This window comes from Camelus bactrianus, chromosome 3 (assembly GCF_048773025.1).
Source record: "Camelus bactrianus isolate YW-2024 breed Bactrian camel chromosome 3, ASM4877302v1, whole genome shotgun sequence".
Lineage (NCBI taxonomy): Eukaryota > Metazoa > Chordata > Mammalia > Artiodactyla > Camelidae > Camelus > Camelus bactrianus.
Genome location: NC_133541.1, coordinates 50386796 through 50408650, shown reverse-complemented (window position 1 = coordinate 50408650; position 21855 = coordinate 50386796). Strand labels below are relative to the sequence as shown.

Below are 21855 nucleotides of genomic sequence, written 5' to 3'. Positions count from 1 at the left end.
CGTACCCAGATGTTGGCCCCTGAGCTGGATGAATTGTCAGGGTCAAAAAAGGCTCCTTCAGGAAGCATTCTCAGTCTAAGAATTCACTGCTTGGGAGAGGTGAGGCTTGATCGCACTTCCCAGCGCTTCATCAGACTGCTGGGAAGGTAACAGCAAGATGAAGAAGCAGAGGTATGAAGGACTGGGTGTGGGAAAAGCAGAAGGGAAGGGCGGGGTCGAAGTATGAGGAAGCCTTCTTGGTTTGGGCTGCCTGGAGGAATGCAGACTACTGGCCAAGCCACATTATGAAAGACAACTTTTCAAAATGGATCTGAATCCTAAGGCTTTACCATTTTTCCATAATGAAAAATCTTTATGAATCAGAGGCCACAAGCATTTATAGCTGTTTACAACACCTCAGTTACGTTGAAAACTAATGGAAGAGGCAAATGTTTGTCCCAGAAGTCATCACTCACCCTTACTGTACTGCAATATCCTTTCCACCAAGACAGGGTATTTTGTGATGCGCTGAGTGACCAGCAGAATGCATTCTGGAATTCCTCGCCTTCGAGCCAAAAGATTACTGTTTCGGAGCTTAAAATATATAAAAACATATAGATTTTTTTAATATATGTAAACTCTACCTGTATTTTCTTTTTAGGTAGGAATTTAATAATACAGAGAATCTACAACAGTATAATTCTATTCAGATATAACATGTATTATCATTAATTAAAATTTGATATATTATCACTAAATTGTACACTTTGTCATTAATTTCAATAACCCAACTCCCCAAGACTGAGAAGTTTCAAGCTACTCTGATGTATCTATGTATTTAATTCCAAAAATGAGCAAAATTTAATACTTGTAAGTGCTAAGATTCATGAAAAGCAAACGTTTTGAAAAATACTCAGAAATCAAAGTCAGATTTTGAACATGAGTGTGCAATTAACTATTTATTTTTCCAATAGATTTTTCTCTACATTTCTTACTATTCATCGTAGCATTTAAAATTCCCTCTACACAGGACAGTATTTTTCTAAAAATCTCAAAATATTCTTTGCAAGTTCTCAATACACACATATGTTAAAAAAGAAAAAAAAAGGAGGTAGCATTCTTAAAATGGTAGATAAAAACATTAGAATCCATGATATTCTAAAGGACAAGTTTCTTCAACAAGTAAGTTGCCCCCCTCCCTAAAAATGGGATGGCAGCATTCAATTTAAAGGCAATTTAAAAAGACATAATCCCCACGTACAATACATGAACCCTGGTCAGATCCTGATTTAAGCAATCCAATTTTATGAGATAACCAGGGAAATGTAAATACTGATGAGCTGTTTGAAGGTACTAAATAACATATTATTGTTAATTTAAGTGTAATAATGTTATTGTAATTTTTAAAAGACATATGGTTTAGAGATGTAAGTTACATATGAAATGATGTACATCACACATTTGCCTCAAACTCATCTGGTGCGGATAGGGTAGATTCTTTATTTTTCTCTGGTTCTTCCAATTTGTAACTTGTCAGGGCCTGAAACAGCTTCATAGGATATTACAAAGGTGCCCTTTGGAAGTTTGGAGAACGTGACTTCACAAATATAAGATACAAAAGTAAATGATTTTGGAGAAATATTCTACTAGCACAGAAAAAGAGATTATCTTTGCCATAAAACTATCATTTCCTTCCTCCCTGAAAAACAGCTTCTAGATGTGAAACTTGGTTAGATCATGTAAGAAACAAGCAGAAGCCTCATGCAGGCTTACCATTAAAACAGAGTTTTAAAATACTTGCCTTAATAAAATTCTGAAACTTTTTGTTCTGCTGGAGTTCTTTAAAGAGGCTAACAGCCTCTTTGTGGTGGCTACAGAATTCTCCATATATTTTCTTCATTTTATTTGCATTTTCTTCTGAAAACTGCAAAGAATAACATTTCAATGATGGTTTATAAATTTAGTTCTAAACACTAAAAAGAACATACAATTTTCATATATTTTTAATATATTCTTTGCAAACAAAGAATAAACATCCTGGAATTTCTGACAAAAATCACTTCTCTTCCCTGAACGCTTTTTAAATTAAAATAAGAGGTAGCAGTCAACAGTTAAGAGGGCAGGTGGGTACAGCTCGGTGCATGAGGTCCTGGGTTCAATCCTCAATACCTCCATTAAAAAAATTAAAAATAATAAATAAATAAATACAATTTTTTTAAAAAAGAGTTAAGAGGAAGACATCAACCTAATGTAATTATATTATATTGAACTAACTCACTTTTCAACAGTCAAATGAAAAACATTTGATGTATTTTTTATGTGTTTGTGCAACTTTATAATTTCGATTTATAGTTTTAATACTTTTATAGATTGAAGGAAGGGAATGGGGCAATGTTTGCAGATCCTCAGGAAGGCTGACATTTACAGTGGCTAACTGATCGTGTCCATGAACTCAGTCCTCAGCTTGGGAATTTGATTTTTGTCACCACAAATGGATCAAAAGGCAGGTTATCATTAACCAAGATGACAGAGAAAGGTGAGTAATCAGAAGGCAAATTTATTAACTGAAGGACACATGTAGAGATGTGAGCTGGATACTTCACTACCATGACTTGTAGAAAATTCCACATGGGAAACAACTTGACATCATAAGGTGATATGGAGAGAATTAGCTGAATTATTTAAATGCCAATATTTTCAGACTCTGACGACACTGTGTACGCATGTCCATGTTGAAGATCACTGCAACAGAAACCAGACCACACCTACACCCCCTTAGAAAGTACTTAACATTTACATCACTACCTCTGGTCTTGTCACCTTCGCATAGTTTTATCTACGCTCAAGGCCAATATATCTCAAGAGATGATCCTTAAACCACCAACAATAATACTTAGGTACAAATCGAGTAAAACATACACAGGCCTTGTATGCTGAAACGACACAATGCTAGTGAAAGAAACCAGAGGATTTAAATAAGCATACCATGTCTACAGAATGGAAGATCCAACAGCGTAAAGATATCGATTCTCCCCAGATTAATATACAAGTTTAATACAATTCTTTTCAAATCCCAGCAAGTTTTTTATAGACATAGAGAAAATTATTCTAGAATTCATATCAAAAGGTAAAGGAGCTAGAATAGCTAAAAACAGTTTTGAGAAAGAATAAAGCCTATTCAATTTCAAGATTATTTAACTACAGTAATAGGAACTGCGGAAGGATACACACGGGTCAATGGAACAAAATAGGAACCCAAAATGCCCAACAGATTTTGACAAAGGGCAAAAGCAATTTATTGAAGGAAGGACAGCCCTTTCAACAAATGAGACTGGAGCAACTGAATATCCACAGACCAAAAAAAAAGAACCTCAACCAAAGTCTCATGTCTTATACAAAAGTTAAGTCCAAATGGATCACAGACTTAAATGTAAAACGTAAAAATATAAAATGTTTCAGAAAAAACACAGGAGAAAACCTTTGGCATCTCAGACTAAACAAAGAGTTCTGAGACTTGAAGACCAAAAGCACGATCCTTAAAATGAAAACCTGACATGTTGACCTCACCAGAACTACAGAAGTTACAGACTTAGAGAAAATATTTGCAAGCCATATATCTGACTGAAGTCTAGTATCTGGAATATATGAAGAAATATCAATATTCAACACTAAAAAAAAAATCCAATTAGAAAATGGGCCAAAGACAAGAACAGACATGTCACCAGAGAGGAGATACAGATGGCATATAAGCATGTGACAGATGTCCATCATAAGCTACTGGGGAACTGTGATTTAAACCACAAGGCGACATCACTACACCCCTCTCAGAACAGTTAAATAAAAAACAGTGACAACACCAAATGCTGGCGAGGAGGTGGGGAAACGGGATTACCTGTACATTGCTGATAGGAACGTAAAATGGTACACGGAAAAACAGATGGCAGTTTCTTAGAAAACTAAACATGCTATTATCAACCACACAACCCAGAAACTGCACTCCCAGGCACTGATCCTGAAGAAATGAAACCTTAAATGTGCACACACATCTGCATGTGATTGTTTATAGAAGCTTTATGTGTAATAGTCCCAAACTAGAAACAACCAGACGCCCTTCTACAAGTGAATGATTAAACAAACTGTGGAACATCCATACCACGGTATACAACTCAACAGTAAAGAGGAATGAAGTAGTGTCATATGCAGCCATCTGGATGATTGAAAGAACTGTGCTAAGTGGAAAAAAAAAGCCAGTGCAAAAGGAACGTACTGTGTCTATAATCTATATAACGTGTACAATTTATATAACATTTCTGAAATGGCAGAATTATAGAAAGAGAGAAGAGATTAGTGGTCACCAGGAGTTGGGGACAGGAGGGAAGTAGATGTGGCTATAAAATGGCCAGAGATGAGGAATCCTTGTGGCAGCAGAAATGATCTGTATTTTTGCTGTATCCATATCAGGATTCTGGTTGTGGCACTGTGTTACAGTTTTTAAGATACTACCAGTGGGGGAGAAATAATTTTAAAATGCCAAATCCCAGACCCAATCCTATCAAACACCACACTAGGGGTTGGGAGCACAGGATCTGAACAAGCTTTGGGAGGTTCCCAGGTACTGGAAGTAGGGAACGACTGCTACACCCCAACCACGTCCCACAGGCTCGCAGCTCCTCACCCACACTCCACGTTCCCGCTGACTCAATCCCAGCCTCGCTTCCTGAGATCCTCCTGAGTCTCCGAGGTCAGAGTGGGGGGCTTCCCCAAACTCTCTCCTGCACCTTTCAACACCTTGTTCTTCCTCGGTTCCCACAGAGCGCCACACCCACAGCCACTGTCTGAGAATTTTGCTAATAGGTTTTTCAGGAAATAGCTTTATTTACAGAGTGCCGGAAGGAATCCCTTGCCACACCCACTAAGCATGCTCGTCCACAGGAACACAAAAGCAGACTTAATCATTTTCTCTGAGTACTGAGGATCTCTCCCCAGTGCTTCATCTAAAAGACCGCCAGGCTCACCCTGTGCAACAGCCAGCTTCCCAAACCTTGTTCTCAACTTCAGCCTTGCTGTTGTCCACACAAATTAAATAAAAATATAACGTACAGATGTGAAGTTTTTGTTAGCTATGAAAAGTGATGTAAAGAACGAAAATGTTTTAAGTGACTAGAATTAAAATAATGATTGTTTGGATCAAGGAAAGAGATGGACTCAAATACTTTCAAACGGTAAAATAATCCTGCTCTTCACTTTGGAATGCACTCAGATTCAAGGTCACAAAGACACATTCAGACATTTTTATTCAAACTGTCTTGCAAAGTACTGTACAGCCTCTGAACCTGGCACTGCATATGCTTCAGGCAAATTATGAAGACAGAGCAGATCTAGGATTTTAAAGATAATATGCAAATCAGATAGTGCTTTGATTAGAAACTCATTACTAAGGTGGATTTTATACATTGTTAGGCAAGTGGAAGTAGATTTTGGGCATTTGTCACAGTTCTATTTTTCTTTTTGTGCATTAAAAATATTTGTATTTAAGCATATTTCTATTATTGAACTTAACTCCCGAATTTTTGGCATACAGCCCAAAAGCTGACCTCCACTGGTGTGTGTCACAGGGTGAAACTGATACAAAATTAATATTCTGGAGATGACATTTTGGCGTCTACCCAGAGAAAGCCAAACTAAGGTAACTAGGGATGGCTCTCCAAGCCTTTCCTCAAAACCTATAAGCGACTGCAAAACATAGCACTGGAGTGAATTCCTAGTGTTCTACTCAAGTGACCCACTCATTCAATAAACATTTATAGTACCAAGCACCGTTCTAGGTGCTGAAATACAGTAGCAAAACAAACAGACGAGACTCCCTGCATTACTGGGACTCAGAGACTTGCAATGGTGGAAGGTTTCCGCAGAATGTCCCTGCAATGTCTCAAGACGTCATATTCTCAGCTCAAATCCCAGTGATGCCACTTATGAGATGTGTGAACCTGAGAAAGTCATTACTTCTCCATGCCTCGGTTGTAGGGAAAATAATGTTTACTTCACTGTATTGTGAAGGTTAAGTGAGACAATATGATGGAAGTACCTTAAAAGTGCTGCCTGTTGTACTAAGGTCTCCGGATACGTGTCACTTAACTTCTGTGTTAGTGTGTTTCAAATGGTGAGCCGCTTTCAGAGAGATCAGGGGGCCAAAACAAATTGTCAAAAGTAAGTTGTTTGTTCGTTTGTTTTTTAATTAGGAGAGTGGCACAGCCCATTCTCACTGATGTTTCAAGCATCCCAAGCACTAAGAAGAGCCCCCTTTTAGTGAGATTTGCTTGTCTTATCCCCCAGACATTAGCTCCAGGGCCTGAACGATAACAGATCTGCCTCACTCCTCCAGAAATGAGCCAGTGTTTATCCTGGAGGTACTGGTGGTACTATCATGGGCCCAGGGGGAAAGCATATTATGAGAGAGCCCGCCACATCCAGAAGTTTAAGTCAGCTTCCATAGGGAATTCCTTTATGGCTGTGCCTCCTGCTGGAGACAGAGACAGGGCGAGGGATGGATGATACTGCCAAGTCCTGTGGCGCACGGAGGGGTCAGTCACCGGCTGTCTCAGACATCAGTCATACGTACCAGTGCCAAGGAAAAGAAAACCAGCCAAACCTGTCAAAAATCACAACGAGACCAATTCCACTTCTCCGTAGGCTCTGAACACTCCAGAGAGCCTGCACACTTTTAGGTTTTGAGGTTTTAGGACCTTTACAGCTTTCTTACCTGTTGGACTAGAATATCGCCAATTCGGTTGATGATGAAATTCCTGTCGCTGCCAGCACCGGATTCCTGCCTTCGCTCCTTCATACTATAGAAGAAATGCCTGTGGATTTCGAGTAACTCATCTAAACAGGGGAAGATTTTATCCACGGTGCTGTGGTCAAGCTGCAGCTCCTCTTTCATCCCCTTCCGGAAGACCTCGGACATGATGAGCAGGGTCTGGATGTGGTGCATCTCTGTCTGCATTAGCTCTGAAACAGGTGAGCAGAACCACACTTTAAAAAAACAGGCATCCTTGGAGGTTAACTGGACTTATCATGGTGATCATCTTGCAGTTTATACAAATATCGATTCATTATGTTGTAACCCTGAAACTAACATAATGTTACATGTCAATTATACCTCAGGTTTTAAAAAGTATTCCTATTGACCTAAATTAGTATGACCGCCACCTCACACAGGTGATAAGGGGCCCTCCTCACCACAGGACTTCGTGGCTCATGTGTACACACACAGGATTAGCGCAAACTAAGAGCTAGTTTCATCTTTAAAGCAAGGTATCTTCTTGGAACCACTTTTGACCATTTACTTTATACTTGAAAAAAAATTTTTTTAATTGAAGTATAGTCAGTTACAATGTGTCAGTTTCTAGTGTACAGCACAGTGTCTCAGTCATGCATACACATACATATATTCGTTTTCATATTCTTTTTCATTAAAGGTTATTACAAGATATTGAATATGGTTCCCTATGCTTGAAAATTTTTTAAACTTCATTTTTTCCTAACTAGTCTATAATTTAGCTTCCCCTAATTCAGCCTGCCTTCACCCCAAATAGCATGACACCGTAAAACCTCCCATGGCTGAACTCTGTACTCAGACCGCAGCACAATCTCACAGGGCCCTCATCCAGGTGCTGCCAGTCCCACTGCGTCCATATGAGCCACAGTCCCCAGTGTGTGCAGCAGGCAAACCGCTGGGCAATGCATGCAGCAGGCCTGTCTACCCCACCTTAAAACACATGAAAATTCACTGTGATTCTTAAAATAGAGGAGGTAAAAGAGTACAGGCCATGCCCAAGTAAACCTGGAAAGGGAGTGAGAAGTAACACCTGCTTTGTACCGGGTACTCGCAATGCCTTACTTAAGCCTCAGGACATTTTAGTCCTGAGTATCAGTATCCCCATTCCACAAAAGGAAAAGCTGAGGTCCAGGTGAGTGAGGTCTGAGCTCAAGCAACTAGGAAAGGGTGGAGTTGGGATCTGAACCCAGGTTTGAACCCAGGTCTGTATGGTTTCAGATCCCAAGCTCTTCCCTCTGCACCACACTGTTGCAGCCCAAGTCCGAAATGCTTACCAAAAATGACATCCTGTCTCTTGATGACATCCTTCTCCTGCCGACTACAAAACGAGGGGTCCACCACCAGACTCCAAGATTCTGCTTCGAACTCCTGGGCGTCACCGCTGAGGTCACGCCACACAGATGAATCCACGACATCAACTGTGTGTTGAGAAGAGAAAAGAAAAGCCAGAAATGGGGCAACAGGCGTGACACAAGCGGACCTGCGCATGTCCCCACTAAATAAACCCCCATGAACACAGAAACAACAAAGACAAAATATTTGTTGACGTGAGTCGAAACATCTGAGACCAAACCAGTGAAATGGTTCAAATCAAGACCTCTCTCAAGAAGGCAAAGCAGAATCAGGTATTAAAACACTGACACTGTATATGCGAGAAAGAAAAAAAAAAGGAGATGATTCTCTTGTTTGTTTTGGCTTGCTCTATTTTAGTTTTATTTTTGGCAACCTGCAGAGTCCACAATGTGCTTACAGAATCTTGAAGCCACTGATTTCTTTTGCCGCAGGTTACTCGGCACTGTTTACTCAAAGCTGAATTTTGTGCGTGTCCACTTGGTTTGCCCTCGGTTGCTGTCCTTAACATGAACGCGCGGCGGGGGATAAGGCGAAGCGTAGGTCACGAGTGAGTACAGATCTTTCTGACAGACTTTGGCAACACACATACACACACCCCTCAGGAACACTGAATCCTCTTTGTCCAAACAGCACTCCTTAGAGAGATTCCAGCTCAGAGAAGTAGAGACACAATGACAGTGGATTTGAAATAAACCAATTCCGGGGGAAGAGCCCACTCGTCTCTCGCCACTACCCCTTTCATTTGCTTCTCCTTCACTTATTGGTACAGCTTGGGTACAATAAGCATTCCCCAGATTGTCCTATCCTACAACATGTTTGTTAAAAATGCTTTTATCCCCCCCCAGAAGTAGGAGGCCACAGACGGGGATAAGGATCTCAGAGATGCAGGCAAGTCCATCTTAAGTAACAGAAATATATATGTTGTAATGTCCGATCCTATTCCAATTCATCAACAGCTATAAAACTTTTCAAAAGAAAAGCAAGCACACATGTATTTCTTTTTCTTCATTATGTTTATGACATAGTTTGGGGGGAATAAGATCATTTAAAAAAATACATCATGCTTCCTTGGTCACTACCTGGGAGTTTCCTCTGGGGCTAAAGTTTTATTCTTCTTATCAGAAGAACCTGTACCTAAGATACACCATCAAATAAAATTCTTTTAAAAAGAACAAAAGAGTACTTTTCAATCTTGTATCCCTCAGAAAACATTCCTTTTGGCAAATGCTTACACAAACACTAGTAAATGCAAGCGTGTCTTCTCCTCACCTTCCATTAAGAAGGAGTCCGTGGAGGGAGACGAGCCCATGGGCTGGAACAGCTCATCGGAATGCGACCTGCTTCTCCAGGTGCTCCCGTCACTCTCGGACTCCAAGGACATCCCTGACCTCCTGAAGCTGGAGGGACAGAGAGAAAAGTCAGCCCTGCAGTGGCCCTGAGACGTCAAGGTGTGAAGCCTCCCTGAGCCTTACCTTTCCAAGGTCGTGCCAGGAATGCTTCTGGACAATGGATGGACTTGCCCTGTGGTTTCCTTCCTGCCAGCCGGCAGCCCGATCGGCATGGAGGAGGAAGGGTGCAAGGAGGGACCAGGCAGGGGGCCGTCTCTAAACGAAGAATCTGGAAATCAGAATGGATGCTTCATGCAGTTTCCACAGAGGGCAGTAATCCCAACAAGCAAGGGCAGTCACGTAAAAGCCAGAAAGCTGAGCACTCCAACGGCCACTTCTACTGCGTCACAAGCCCAGTCTTGAAACCAGCCTCCCTGCCACATCCCGACACCTGCTCCAAATGTCCCTTCCATTGCACAGCCTCCTGATACCCAAGCCGTAGGCCTGCTTGAGCATATCCACCTGGAGACTGTGGGCGGCTGGGATTATACAAACAAACAAGAAAAAGGAATGGGGAAGCGCTGGGAATGCCTGCCCATAAAGCACTGCTTGTGTCCCTCCGAGCCAGCTTTAAACAGGTGCAAGGTGTTATTAGCAGTACTGGTAGAAAGCACACTGTGTGTATGAACAAGCAAACACGTGCACACACGCACACACACACACAGCGTGTCAGACTGGAATGATTTTGGGAAGTCTGTTCTTTATGGTATGAGAACGTCGGGCAAAGGAGAGAGTCCTGACATTTACAACAACATGGATGAGCCTAGAGGACATCATGCTAAGTGAAATAATGAAACACAGAAAGACAAATACTGTACGACCTCACTTACATGTGGAAGCTAAAACAGTTGAACTCATAGAAGAGAGTAGAATGGTGATTTGCAAGGGCTGGGGAGAGAGTGAGATGGGGCAGTGATGGTCCAAGGGCACAAAGGTCTAGTTATGCAACGTAAATAAGTTCTGGAAATCTACTGTACAGCCTAGTGCCTATAGCTCACAATACTGCTGTACTGCACACTTAGAAGTTTCTAGGAGGGTAGATCTTATGTTGTGTTCTTACCACACACACACAAATAATAATAAAAGGAGCAGGAGAAAACAAACAAACAAACAAACAAAAAGAATATCAGGCAAATGAAACCCGCAAGCCAAGCGGGGCTTTTCTCTCTCACCCACTGAAAATGAAGTGGTGCTTCAGTACCTCTCTGGTCAGTTCTAAATGTACGGGTATCCACGCATTTACATTTGATGTGTACTAAAAGTGACTCTCCGAAAACATGTCAGTCCTGTAATATTATAGCTCAGCACACAGCCTTCTCGAGGGGGAAAAATACTTACATGGAGCCCCAAGGTATTACAAGAGATTCTGCACATGTATGATTCAATTTTATTCTCACAACTCCGAAGTGAAGAGAAGGAATAGATGGTGTTCTCTGAATTCTAAGAGAAGCTTTCTAATTATTCACATGCTTAACTATATGAAATTGAGAAGCATTTTACAACGGAGGTCAAAGGGGCTTCCGATGTCAAAGCAGGGGAGTAAATAACGTCACATTTGTTGCTGCCTGCACGGTTTACCCTGGAGTAACATCACACAATCACATGCCTCCACCAATTTGCATACTGCAATGACCCCGATTCAAGGGGCTTTTAAAACACTGGTCACATGGTTGCAGCACTGAAATGAAAAGTGACCACAAACAGAAAACGTCTGCCTCCTGGAAAGCGATGCAACATCTGAGGCAGAAGAAACTGCAAAGGACAAATCACAGGAGTTTCAGACTTGGGAGGCCAATGCACACTATGCAAAGACTGTCAAAGGCTGCAGGTTACCTAAGGGAAACCGTGTAAATTTCAGCAGTGTGTAATGCAAGAAAAAAAACTGGAACCACTGAGTTTAACCGTGTGCAAACAAAACTCGGCATGCCCTGGAATCTCACTGTCATCCCAGCAGAGCTGAGGGGATTGCAGCCTCCAGCACAGCTGCTAAAATGAACCAGGCTGCTGTGATAATGGACAACAGCAACTGGTAAGAATCTAGAGATTCTCAACTTGAAGGCTTTTTCCTAACTTTGTGATTCTTAAGAAGCACGTGGTGCCTATCTTCCTAGATAAACATGTGCTACCGCTAGGAAAACATCAAATTATGTGCATTTACTACAGCGTTTCTCTCTCTCCCCCAGAGGTTGTCATCAATGCTGCATATCGCACAAGTCTGCATCATAGAATCGACGCCACATCATAATACCTCCTCCATACAGCTCTCCCTAATATCAAAGACCATATAGTTCACGTAGCACAAAGGCTATTAGGCTGCCACCGAAGTTTATGCCATCTGCATGATTTCTTCATGTAACTGAAAATTGTGCCAGTTACGCTCAACATGTGTTATGAGAGAAAGAATAATCAGACAAATGAAGGAAACAAAGGAAGGGGCTTTTTACATTAGAAAAATGTGGTACGTAGGAAACCGAAAAAAGTTCTTGCCATTTTCCACATCACTTACTTCCAAGGATGGTCTGTGGTTTGTTCTTGTTATATTTCTCTTGGAGTTTCTGTAAAGAATATGAGAAACACAGAAAGTAAGATCAAAGAACCACTAGCCTACAAGAATGTCCACACAGTTACACAGAACAGGCTTCTTATCTGTATCATTTTCCTTGTTATTTTATTTCCAACCAAGAGGAATTCAAAGAAGAAGACATAAAATGCATCAAAGAGAAAAACGTTACGATAATGAGACATGCAAGTTATAACAAGGATGTGCCTCCTGAACACATGCCTCATCAAGATCCCAGCTTTATTAAAAGCCTGGGGGAACCGAGAATCTCCAGCTCTGGGTCCAGACCCAGGCTGAAGGAGGAGCTCTTATCAGTGCTGCCTTTCTCCTGTTTGTTCTTTCTGTTCCTGGCTATTCCTCCTGCCGACAGGGCGCCATGACCTGGAGCACTGACATGTCACCCTCAAGCCCGTAACCCGACACGCTGTGTGCGTCATTGAACACAGAGCGGGCAACCCCGTTTCCCGCTGAAGGAGCATTATGCTCACTCACAGGCACGGCTGGCGTGGCATCAGAGTGGGAGAGAAGGGGACACCGGGAGGAACGCCTCCCTCCCCTCGAGCCCACCCCCTAAATACAGAGAACAGTCCTCTGGTCCAGCGGGCTTCACACTGTGGTCCCAGGACCAGCAGCGCCACCCGGGAACTGGTCAGAAATGCAAATTCTCAGAACCCACCCAGACCCCCTGGGTCAGAAATTCTGGGAGTGGGGCCCCGAAATCTGTGTTTGAACAAGTCCCCCAGGTGATTCTGATGCCTGCTGATGTTTGAGAATTACTGCTCCAGACTTCATTTCCGTATGCCCGGGGTCTGCACTGGTAGCCCAAGCAGGTCCTGACGGAAGGCCTAGCCCACCCACAGCATGTGACACAGACGGAGCTTTCCCTCCATCTCGATCTACAAGGGCACAGTTAAGTGAGTCAGTACACACTGTGAGCATCGGCTATTTCACCACTAAAGTGACTACTTCAGAACTAGATCTAGACAGAAATAATTAGTAAATGTACAAATCTCAACAGATCACATGAAGCACCGAGCTAGACACCCACACGTAATGCTCACACACGGCTGAGAGCTCACCTTGGTACAGGGAGGGGCAGCATCTTTACAGCCCTTATGTACGTTCACATTACAGTCTGAAACAAAGAAGAGTGTCCATCTTACTGAAGCTGTCCTGGAATGAATGAGACTACAGCACGCTTTTTAGGGTCATTATCCAACGAACACATAAACACTACAAATATTTAGAAAGCTTAAAAAGGAAAGAGAAAATGTTTAAATCACACGAGCCCCACCACGGGAGGAGAGCACACTGTTAATATTTTCATTCCCTTGGAGACAGTTTTCCCCTTCGGCACCAGGTTTATCAATCGTGAAACGTGAGATGACAGGCACTTGTGTGTCTGCTGAGAGCCGTCGCACACCACTCCCAAGGAGTCCGCCCTGGACTGCTGAGGGACGCCTGACGTCTGGCTACTGCCCACTCGCACACTCGGCAAAATGCCTATGAAGACGGAAGAAAGGAAGCATGCCCAACAACGCTAGAAAAAACACACTGTCAGGCTCCGCAAGAACCCCGACTCCCGAGAGGTAACCAAACTCAAAGAGAAAAGTTAGCAACTTGCCTAGGTTCTCCTTCACGAAACAATGTGGTCTCATCTCACTGAAAGAAAGAAGGGGACACTTTGCTGCCCCTTCCCGCCCACGGGCTCAGACGCCCTCCCTGCACAGGGACTGCTTCCCGCCAGGGTCTTCTTGCCCTCCCTCCCCTCCCACCTCCACCCCTACACCTCCGCCCTACAGTGTGTACAGATGGAGGAGCCTGAGGCTTATCAGGAACTTTATTAGCAAAATCCTCCCGCAAGTGCAGGAGGTCTCACTGAGGTCCATCAGAGCCACACCGGACAGTGTCTGTAGCCCCGAGAACTGAGCAAGATGCTGAGCCCACAACCTTCCTCCCACTGTGGGTCTGAGGAGCATTAAGCCAACACCTCAGTGGTCAGTGAGCAGAATCCCGGCGGATTCACGTACCAGACCTGCTGGCAAACATCGAAATCGGACGGCTCTCTCCTCATTCCACAACAAAAGAATGAAAGAAAAAGGCTAAGAGCAGAAGCTAGGAGATCCCACACAACAGTGTCACACTGAAAAGTCACAGGGAGAGGGGCCACTGCATATTATTAAGTTCACAAATAGAGATGAAAATTTGACATATGTCCTCTCTCAGAGACACAAAACAGACATAAAATGGGACCAAAAGGCCATGAAGTGTAGGGAGTACAGGATGTGACAACAGGCCAACAGGATGAGAGGGAAATGGAGTTCTGAGGGACAAGAAAGGACTACAAGGAAGGAAAAAGAGCAAGAGCGGAACGTAAACCAAACTGAGAAGAATCGATGTGACAAAGTATCAAAGCAGTGCTATGAAATTAAACTTGAAAGATTCCCTCTGGAACGTGGAGAAAAAGAAGGGTATAATTATCAAATAGAAGATGTCACACAAAGACGACAGATGACAGATCACTCTTCAAGGAAGAAATCAGAAAAGTGAGATCAGAAGTGATAACTGACAGCTGCAACTGAAAAAAAAAAAACTTTTATAAAGCTTAAAAAGAACCAAAAAAGGTAAAGAAAAAAGTCTTATTTTTCTAGGAAAAATCATTACATGACACCTAATCTATAGACACATTCTGACAAAACCCATACAATTAAAAAAGTAAAAAGTCTTCAAGCATCTACGGAAGAAAAAGCAACTTGCCAACAAGGGAGTAAGGTCAGCAGGCTCCAGACTTTTCTACTGTCATACAAAATGCCCAGATATAAGGGACCAGTGTTGACAGAGTCTTGAGGGGGAAAGTTTGGCTGAAGAATTTATTTGGCCAGATAAAACTGGTTTTCTTGTGTGAAAGAAGCAAAGATATACCCTTAGGTACACAAGATTCAGAGAACAGATTACCCGAATAACCTTCTTGGGAAAAAAATTACCTGAAATCCTATTTTAGCCTATTAAGAGCAGAATCACAGCTAAGAGTTCAGAAATGGATCAGCTTTATTGGGGGGGAGGGGGAAGCAAAAGTGAGCGCTGAAACCAAGCTAAAGAATCACATCTAAAACACTGTTTTAAGTAGACACAGAACTGAACACAAACACCAAATTGTTGTTGAAATAGAAAATTACTCCTGAAAGATTAAACATACAATATAAAAATAATAATAATGAGTTCAGTATACTCATATATGCTAGGGGGAAAAAGGGGTAACTATAAGAGAAATCAGAGTATTCAATCATAAGCCTTACACAGCCGTAAAATTATTACCAGTAGATGTTAAAACAGCATTATCTTGTCAAATCCCTGGAGAAGATAAAAGCCAACAAGACATGGTCTAAATAGCTAAAGCAGACACCAAGGAAAACAGCAAAGAACTACACAAGATAGTTGTAAAATTAAATGTAAATAAGGAGAAAACCTTCATTAAAAAAAGCTCTCTCGGTTACATTACAGATTACCCATTGCTAAATTAAAGACACACCCCCAAATTAAAAACGCAGAAATAGTTAAGAGAAATACAAACAAGAGGAAAGTAAGAGGAATATTAATTTTAGACACAGTAAAATTCTTACAAAAGGCATTTAACTGCATTAGGGTAATTTCATGTTTACAAAAAAAAAATTTACAGTGAAGCTGTGACTAGTAAACTTCTGTGCACCAAATAGCGTAACATAAAAATATACGTAGTGAAACCTGTTTATAAACAAGGAGAAGTTTAAAGAAATACAGTATTTGTGGAAAACTAGCAACTCGGGCTTTAACAAACATGAATACAGACACCAAGATTTTGAATATTTGTATTATTTTATATCGTGTTTTTAAGATGAGAAATATTAATCTTCATAATTTAAAAAAATACACCCATGAAATATGATTATTCATCAATAAGGCAATTTGTACAAGTCATATTCTCTTACCCAATGTAAAAAACTTAATGTTAATAAGCAAAGTTTAAACCCTGAACACTTCCCTCCCAAAAAAACTAAATCTTGAAACTTCTAAAAAACTATGATGTTAAAAAGGAAATTAAACATATATTCAAACTGATTCTAGAATTTAATCTAAGGCAATCATCAAAGATGTGGACAGTGATATGAGCAAAAGAATGCTTCCTGAAACATTATTTATGTTGTGAAAAAAAACTGGAAAAAAACTTAAATGTACAATAAAGAAAAATTAAGCACATTTGATATTATCACCAAATGAGACATTAGCATAAAAAGGTGACTTTTTTAATGATTAGAAGGGACTCCATTAACATACAAGTAGCAGTTTTCTCTAGGTGGGAAAATTTTGGATAATTTCAAGTTTCTCTTTAACCTTGCATCTTCTATGACTCCTACTGCATTTTTTTTAAAGTAATGACCATTTTAAAAGCTCAGTAAATCCTGTGTACTTTCAGCAATTTCCATCTTCCACGAAAATTTTCGTGGCAATCCAAGTGACCAACTCGGTGTGAACTAACATATTCTGTACGACAAAGACACGCCTTTCAGTGAGCCCTCGGCTTTCTATTGGTCATTAACCACATGAGTGTCTAAGGGCCCAGCTTTGTGACAGCTGCTGTAGGGGCCACAAAAAACCACTGTGTGATTACAGACCTCCAAGAACATAGTCTAGTCTAGCAGTTAAAAATCAAAACAAGTTGTTCATATCACAGTTTTAAATGGACCAGGATAAACAGCTTCTAAGTGTGATGCGTAGGAACCTGGGCCACAGTGGTCAGGGAAGACCTCCCAAGAAGAGATAAGAAATCGAGACAATGCAGAGGAACAGGGGAAACCGGAGACAGGAGATGATTGCAAGTGAAGGGATGGAGACAAGGACACACACATGGTGGGAGAAGAGGACCACAGGCCTGGCAGGGCCTCAGGTCTTAAACCAGCACTGAAGTGGGGACCGACCGTAGAACTAGCCAACAGGACGCAGACGGGGAACCGAACGCCCATCTGAGGAGTGTGGGCTTAGTCCCGCAAATGAAAAAGAGAGAAGTCCTTAAGTGCATGTGGGCAGAGGAAGGGAGTGCCTCACTACTTTCATTAACGTGGTAAAAGTGTCCATAATACACTGTACATGGAAACAGCTGCAGAGAGGGTCACTAGTCCAGTTTGCTGTCAGCAGTCCAGTGGTGCTGATGAGAACCTACCAGAGCCGTAACAGTGAGGAAGGAAATGAAAGACTGATCAGACCACGAGGACGGGGGGGCTGACAGAAGAGCAGCTACCAGTCACACGCCCAAGGTGCGAGCTGGTACCCGAACACAGCAGGAAAAGCAGCCCTCTGCACGTGGCCCGTGAGGCCAGATTCAGACACGCTGGTGTGGGAGACAAGTTCTCTGGATGATAACGCCCACGGAGAGGGTGTGACTGGGACCAACCCAGTCTGTACCTTGTTCTGCTGTAGTTCTCAAAAGTGGGCCCAGGCTGCACGGGTGCTCAGCCTCTGCAGGCAACTAGAAAGATGGAAGGAAGAAAGTGAGGGATGAAGATGCTAATCTGGGAAGAAGAGGTCTAGGTATGATACTTTAGAACCACACACTGGATGACTATACTTAGGAACAATAAAGAGAAAAGAACAAATGCCCAAGAAGTGAGTCTGGAGGGTAGTCAAAGGACTAAGGAGGCAATACGGATGGTAAACAGAAGGGTAGTGCGCCAGGGAGAGAGGACATCTACCCAAATGAAGGGAGCCGATCAGGGAACCAGGAGAGAGATCAGCGAGTATGGAAACAGTCAAGAGGAAAGACGCTCAGACTTGACTAGGAGGAGACTCCAAGTTTCCATCAAGAGCATGATTTCAGTTAAGCAATGGGGACAGAGGCCAAAATGCAGAGGGTTAAGGAAGAAGTGGCGGAGGCGGACTTCAGAGCAGCGAGCGGAGATCACCCAACTTGAGGAGTCTGTGTCGAAATGAGGGGAGACAAAGGTCATAGGGTCGTGGACAAGGCGGGGGGGACAGTGGAGACGATGCAGCCTACAGAACATGTCATCACACGGATAAACTGACTGCTGACACAGAGCCACGCCGGAAACTGTCCACCAGCAACACTTAGCAAACCCCTAGAAAGTGAGCAGATTAACTCTCAGCTGAACTGCCTGATGCTACTTCAGGTCCCATAAAAGGGAGTAATCTAGTCTCCAAGGAAAGCGAAGTTCAAGCATGCAGTGAAGCTGGTACCATGAAAGACGGTGTGAACAGACACACTTCAACCTCTTAATCATTTTCCAGGTATTAAACAAAGAACTTAACCTGTAACCTTCCCCTGCTCTTCACTTCCCTTTGTGCTCCCCTCCCACCCCCCAAATGTTTCCTAGTTCTGGCCGCCAACAAACGCCATGAAATGCTGTCACCTGCCTGGGCCCAAATTATTCTGTGCTGAATCATTCTTTCACTCCACAAATGTGTACTAAGTCCCTACTACGTGCGAGCATTGTCCTAGGCACCGTGGATATATCAGAGAGCAAAACCAACAGACCAGAGTCCATCCCTCATAGAATTTATACTCTGGTGAAGGAGACAGATACATAAAACTGACACATAAAACACAGAGTAAAGTGAAACGATGTTAAATGCTGTAGGGAGCTAAAAAGGGGGAAAGGGGGAGAAAATGAGCCAAGCCTAGGGTGATCAGGAGAGGCCTGCCTGGGGTGGGGGTGGGGGGGTCTGAGCAGACCTGAAAGAGGTGAGGGGTGTTGGCAGGGGTGAGAAGTGGCTGGCCTTCATATATATTTTGAAGAAACAGCCACGTGGACCACTGAAAGACTGGATGTGGTATTGAGAGAAAGAGGCATGAAGAAAGACCCACGATTTTTGGCACAAGCACTTGGCTGGAGTGACGGGACAGCCATTCACTGAGAGGGTCAGCTTGCAGGTGGGCACGGGAGTGGGAGAGCAGAGCTCTGCTTGGGACACTTAACATGTGGAGACGCCAGTAGGCGGTGAGGTATACAAGTCTGGGCTTCTGGGGGACTGTCACTCGTGGACAAAACTCTAACCATCAGGGGTCATTGCTTGGTCAGTTGTGAAGCCGCACAGAGAGCACGGAAACAAAAGTCTCCGTGACCATGCCTGGCGCTGGCGTTATTCCCAGGGAGTTCACCGTCGGGGGAGGCAAAGCACGCAGACAGCACACACCGGGCCCGAGAACTTACTGCAACACTGGAATGACTCTTTCCCCAGGAGCGTTTTATCACAGGCCAAACACTGCAGACCCCCAGCGAATGTTCCAGGGACAAACTGATGTCGACTCAGTTTCTCTTTGTCTTTGGCATCCTTGCCTTTTGTCTTCAGAGATGGCAGCAGCAGCAACGTGGGGAAAAACGAGAGGAGAGAAATGCTGAGAGCTGACAGGCTTAGAGAAGCCATACAAAGTCCTGCACATTCAGTCAGGACAGACGGACCACATACCAAGAAGTACGAGAACGCCCCAGCGTAACAGCACCCAGGGTGAAGTGTTCTCAGTACTTCCCATGACTTGGACGATATCCCAGAAGAAATACAGAGGGTTTCAAATACATGTGCGTAAAATCTAACATAAATGACTTTAAAGGGAAAGTGGAAACTACATGGATTGCCCTGAAACTGAGCCACCTACACTTTATATGTGGTCATAGAACCTTAATTACCTTAGATTTATTCCGAGGGCTGGTCATCCTACTCCTGAGGAAGCTGAAAGTTCGACTCACTTTGTATTTTTCAGACTCTGATTTGGCCGGTATAATGTATTTATCCCATTCTTCCTCCTGAATTCTACAAAAAAGAATCTGTTATCATGGACTTAACAGAGCAAAAAAGCAGCAGTCATACTTACATGTGTGTGTATATATACCAACACACAGATGTATTTTATGCATATATTTTTACACATATTCTTTATACATACATATTTATGTGTGTATGTTTTTCAGGTTTTTATGGTTATTTTAAGATAAAGACAGAAATATATCTTCAGGATGAACAGAAGGACAGACGTATGATAAAGCAATTATCTCATAGTGTTAACAATTATAGAATCTAAGTGGTAGAAATAGGTATTCAAGTATGTAACTCTTTAGGCTTTTCTGTATACTTTAGAAGTTCTCATATTAAAATATTGGAGAAGTAAAGGAAATCTTAGACTTCCAATTTCACTCTGAAAACATGCATCTCCCTGTTTACTATGCTAATAGAATTTTTCTAGCACAAAGAAGCCAAATAACCAAGGATATAAAACTGGATTTTATTTACTTTCAGAGCAGAAATAATACTCAACAGACACACATTTCCTTTGTCAATACAGCCTGAGAAACAGACCGTCTGCCCCATGGTTCAGTCTCTCCCACTCAGTCAGGCTATTTGCAATCTGAGACTCTCCAGGTCATAAAGGAGACAAGATTGTTGAAACTCCCCCAAAATAGGAGGCAAGCTAGAGGCAATTGTAACCAATCTGTAAACACACTGAACATCATTCCTTTTCCTCTAATCCACAGGATCATTCTTTAGCCAAAAAAAAAAAAAAAAAAGTACCAGCTATATAGAGGAAAATTCCCTGGAACTTTAAAATTTTCTCTGGAACTTTCTCAGATCATCTTATATTTCTAACATTATTACAGAGAGACAGAGTCAATATACTAAAGCCCAACCTAAGTATCATGTCAAACCAGGTAATACTTCTCTAGACTATTTCCAAAATGAACATTTCATAACCAATGTCTCTCCTGCCCCCAAGCTTCTCATTTGTCAGTATTAGTGGCTAACAGATTCACCTCTCAGAAATACTTTTCAAAAGCAATATTATTGGTACGCACCAAAATGCATGTGATATATTACATTTTATGAACATGAGTTAAATGACAGCTTTCTAGGACTTCAGTTTTTCTCATCTGATCAAAGACTAACTTATTGCTAAGGTCCTTTCTCATACTTACATACAATACATACTTAGCCAGTACATATTAAACAAAACTAAATTATTGAACCTCCATATTTCATAATTGAGAGTTCAAACCTATGAATGCATTTAGAATACATAGTAAATGGCTTCAGAGCTGCCTCCTGGTCACGCAGATCTAAAGGTGTAGTCAAGACAGTGTGCATCCTGCTATCTGAATCCTGCACAGTTAGTGAAATTGGGTTTGCTTCTTAGAGAAAACAGTTGAAAAGTTAGAAAGGAAAGAAGGTAAACAAGTGAATAGGCCCTACAAGTACTGAGAGTAACACAAGGAACTCAGACCCTCTTATTTCCTTTCCAAGTCCACAGCCACCTCCTTAGATAACTCACTGGTTACTATAGCCATGAATTTCCATACCTCTTGTGTCTTAAGGATCCTACTTGCAAAACTCATGGAATGATATTCAACAGGTTCACTTTCGAAACAGGAAAAAAACCACGTTTGGGAGCTTAGAAAGAATCCTCTCTGGAACACCTTTTGTAACCCCACCGAGAGTCACCCAATGTCTAAGATAAGAACAATTTGCTGAGGAGACCTAAGTCTCAGAATTACAGAAGGTAGGATCAATGTGGATTTTGAGGTCAAGAAGGCCTCTCCCCTACTTCCCAGCAGGAAGACAACTAAACCCTCTCAAACAATAGAAAATGAATTCTTGTTTACCCAACTTTACTCCCAGTTCCCCCTGCTGTAGAAGACTGCATCAAGAACAACATGACAGTTTTGATTTAAAACCTATAAATGCATCCCCATTTATCATAC

The 21855-nt window shown here is 42.1% G+C and overlaps 1 protein-coding gene across 6 annotated transcripts in view; it reads right to left on the bottom strand.

Annotated features, from left to right (window-relative positions):
* Positions 1-21855, bottom strand: part of ARHGEF28 (Rho guanine nucleotide exchange factor 28) — a 276756-nt gene that overhangs the window by 54876 nt on the left and 200025 nt on the right. For all 6 annotated transcript variants that reach the window (XM_074359759.1, XM_074359771.1, XM_074359768.1 and 3 more), the window contains 10 exons: positions 19792-19915; positions 19318-19450; positions 13198-13253; positions 12065-12113; positions 9643-9787; positions 9440-9567; positions 8092-8235; positions 6740-6987; positions 1781-1903; positions 456-573 (listed from right to left, as the gene is read on the bottom strand). In XM_074359759.1, coding sequence (XP_074215860.1) covers positions 456-573; positions 1781-1903; positions 6740-6987; positions 8092-8235; positions 9440-9567; positions 9643-9787; positions 12065-12113; positions 13198-13253; positions 19318-19450; positions 19792-19915 — 1268 coding nt within the window. The remainder of the gene's footprint in view (positions 1-455; positions 574-1780; positions 1904-6739; positions 6988-8091; positions 8236-9439; positions 9568-9642; positions 9788-12064; positions 12114-13197; positions 13254-19317; positions 19451-19791; positions 19916-21855) is intronic.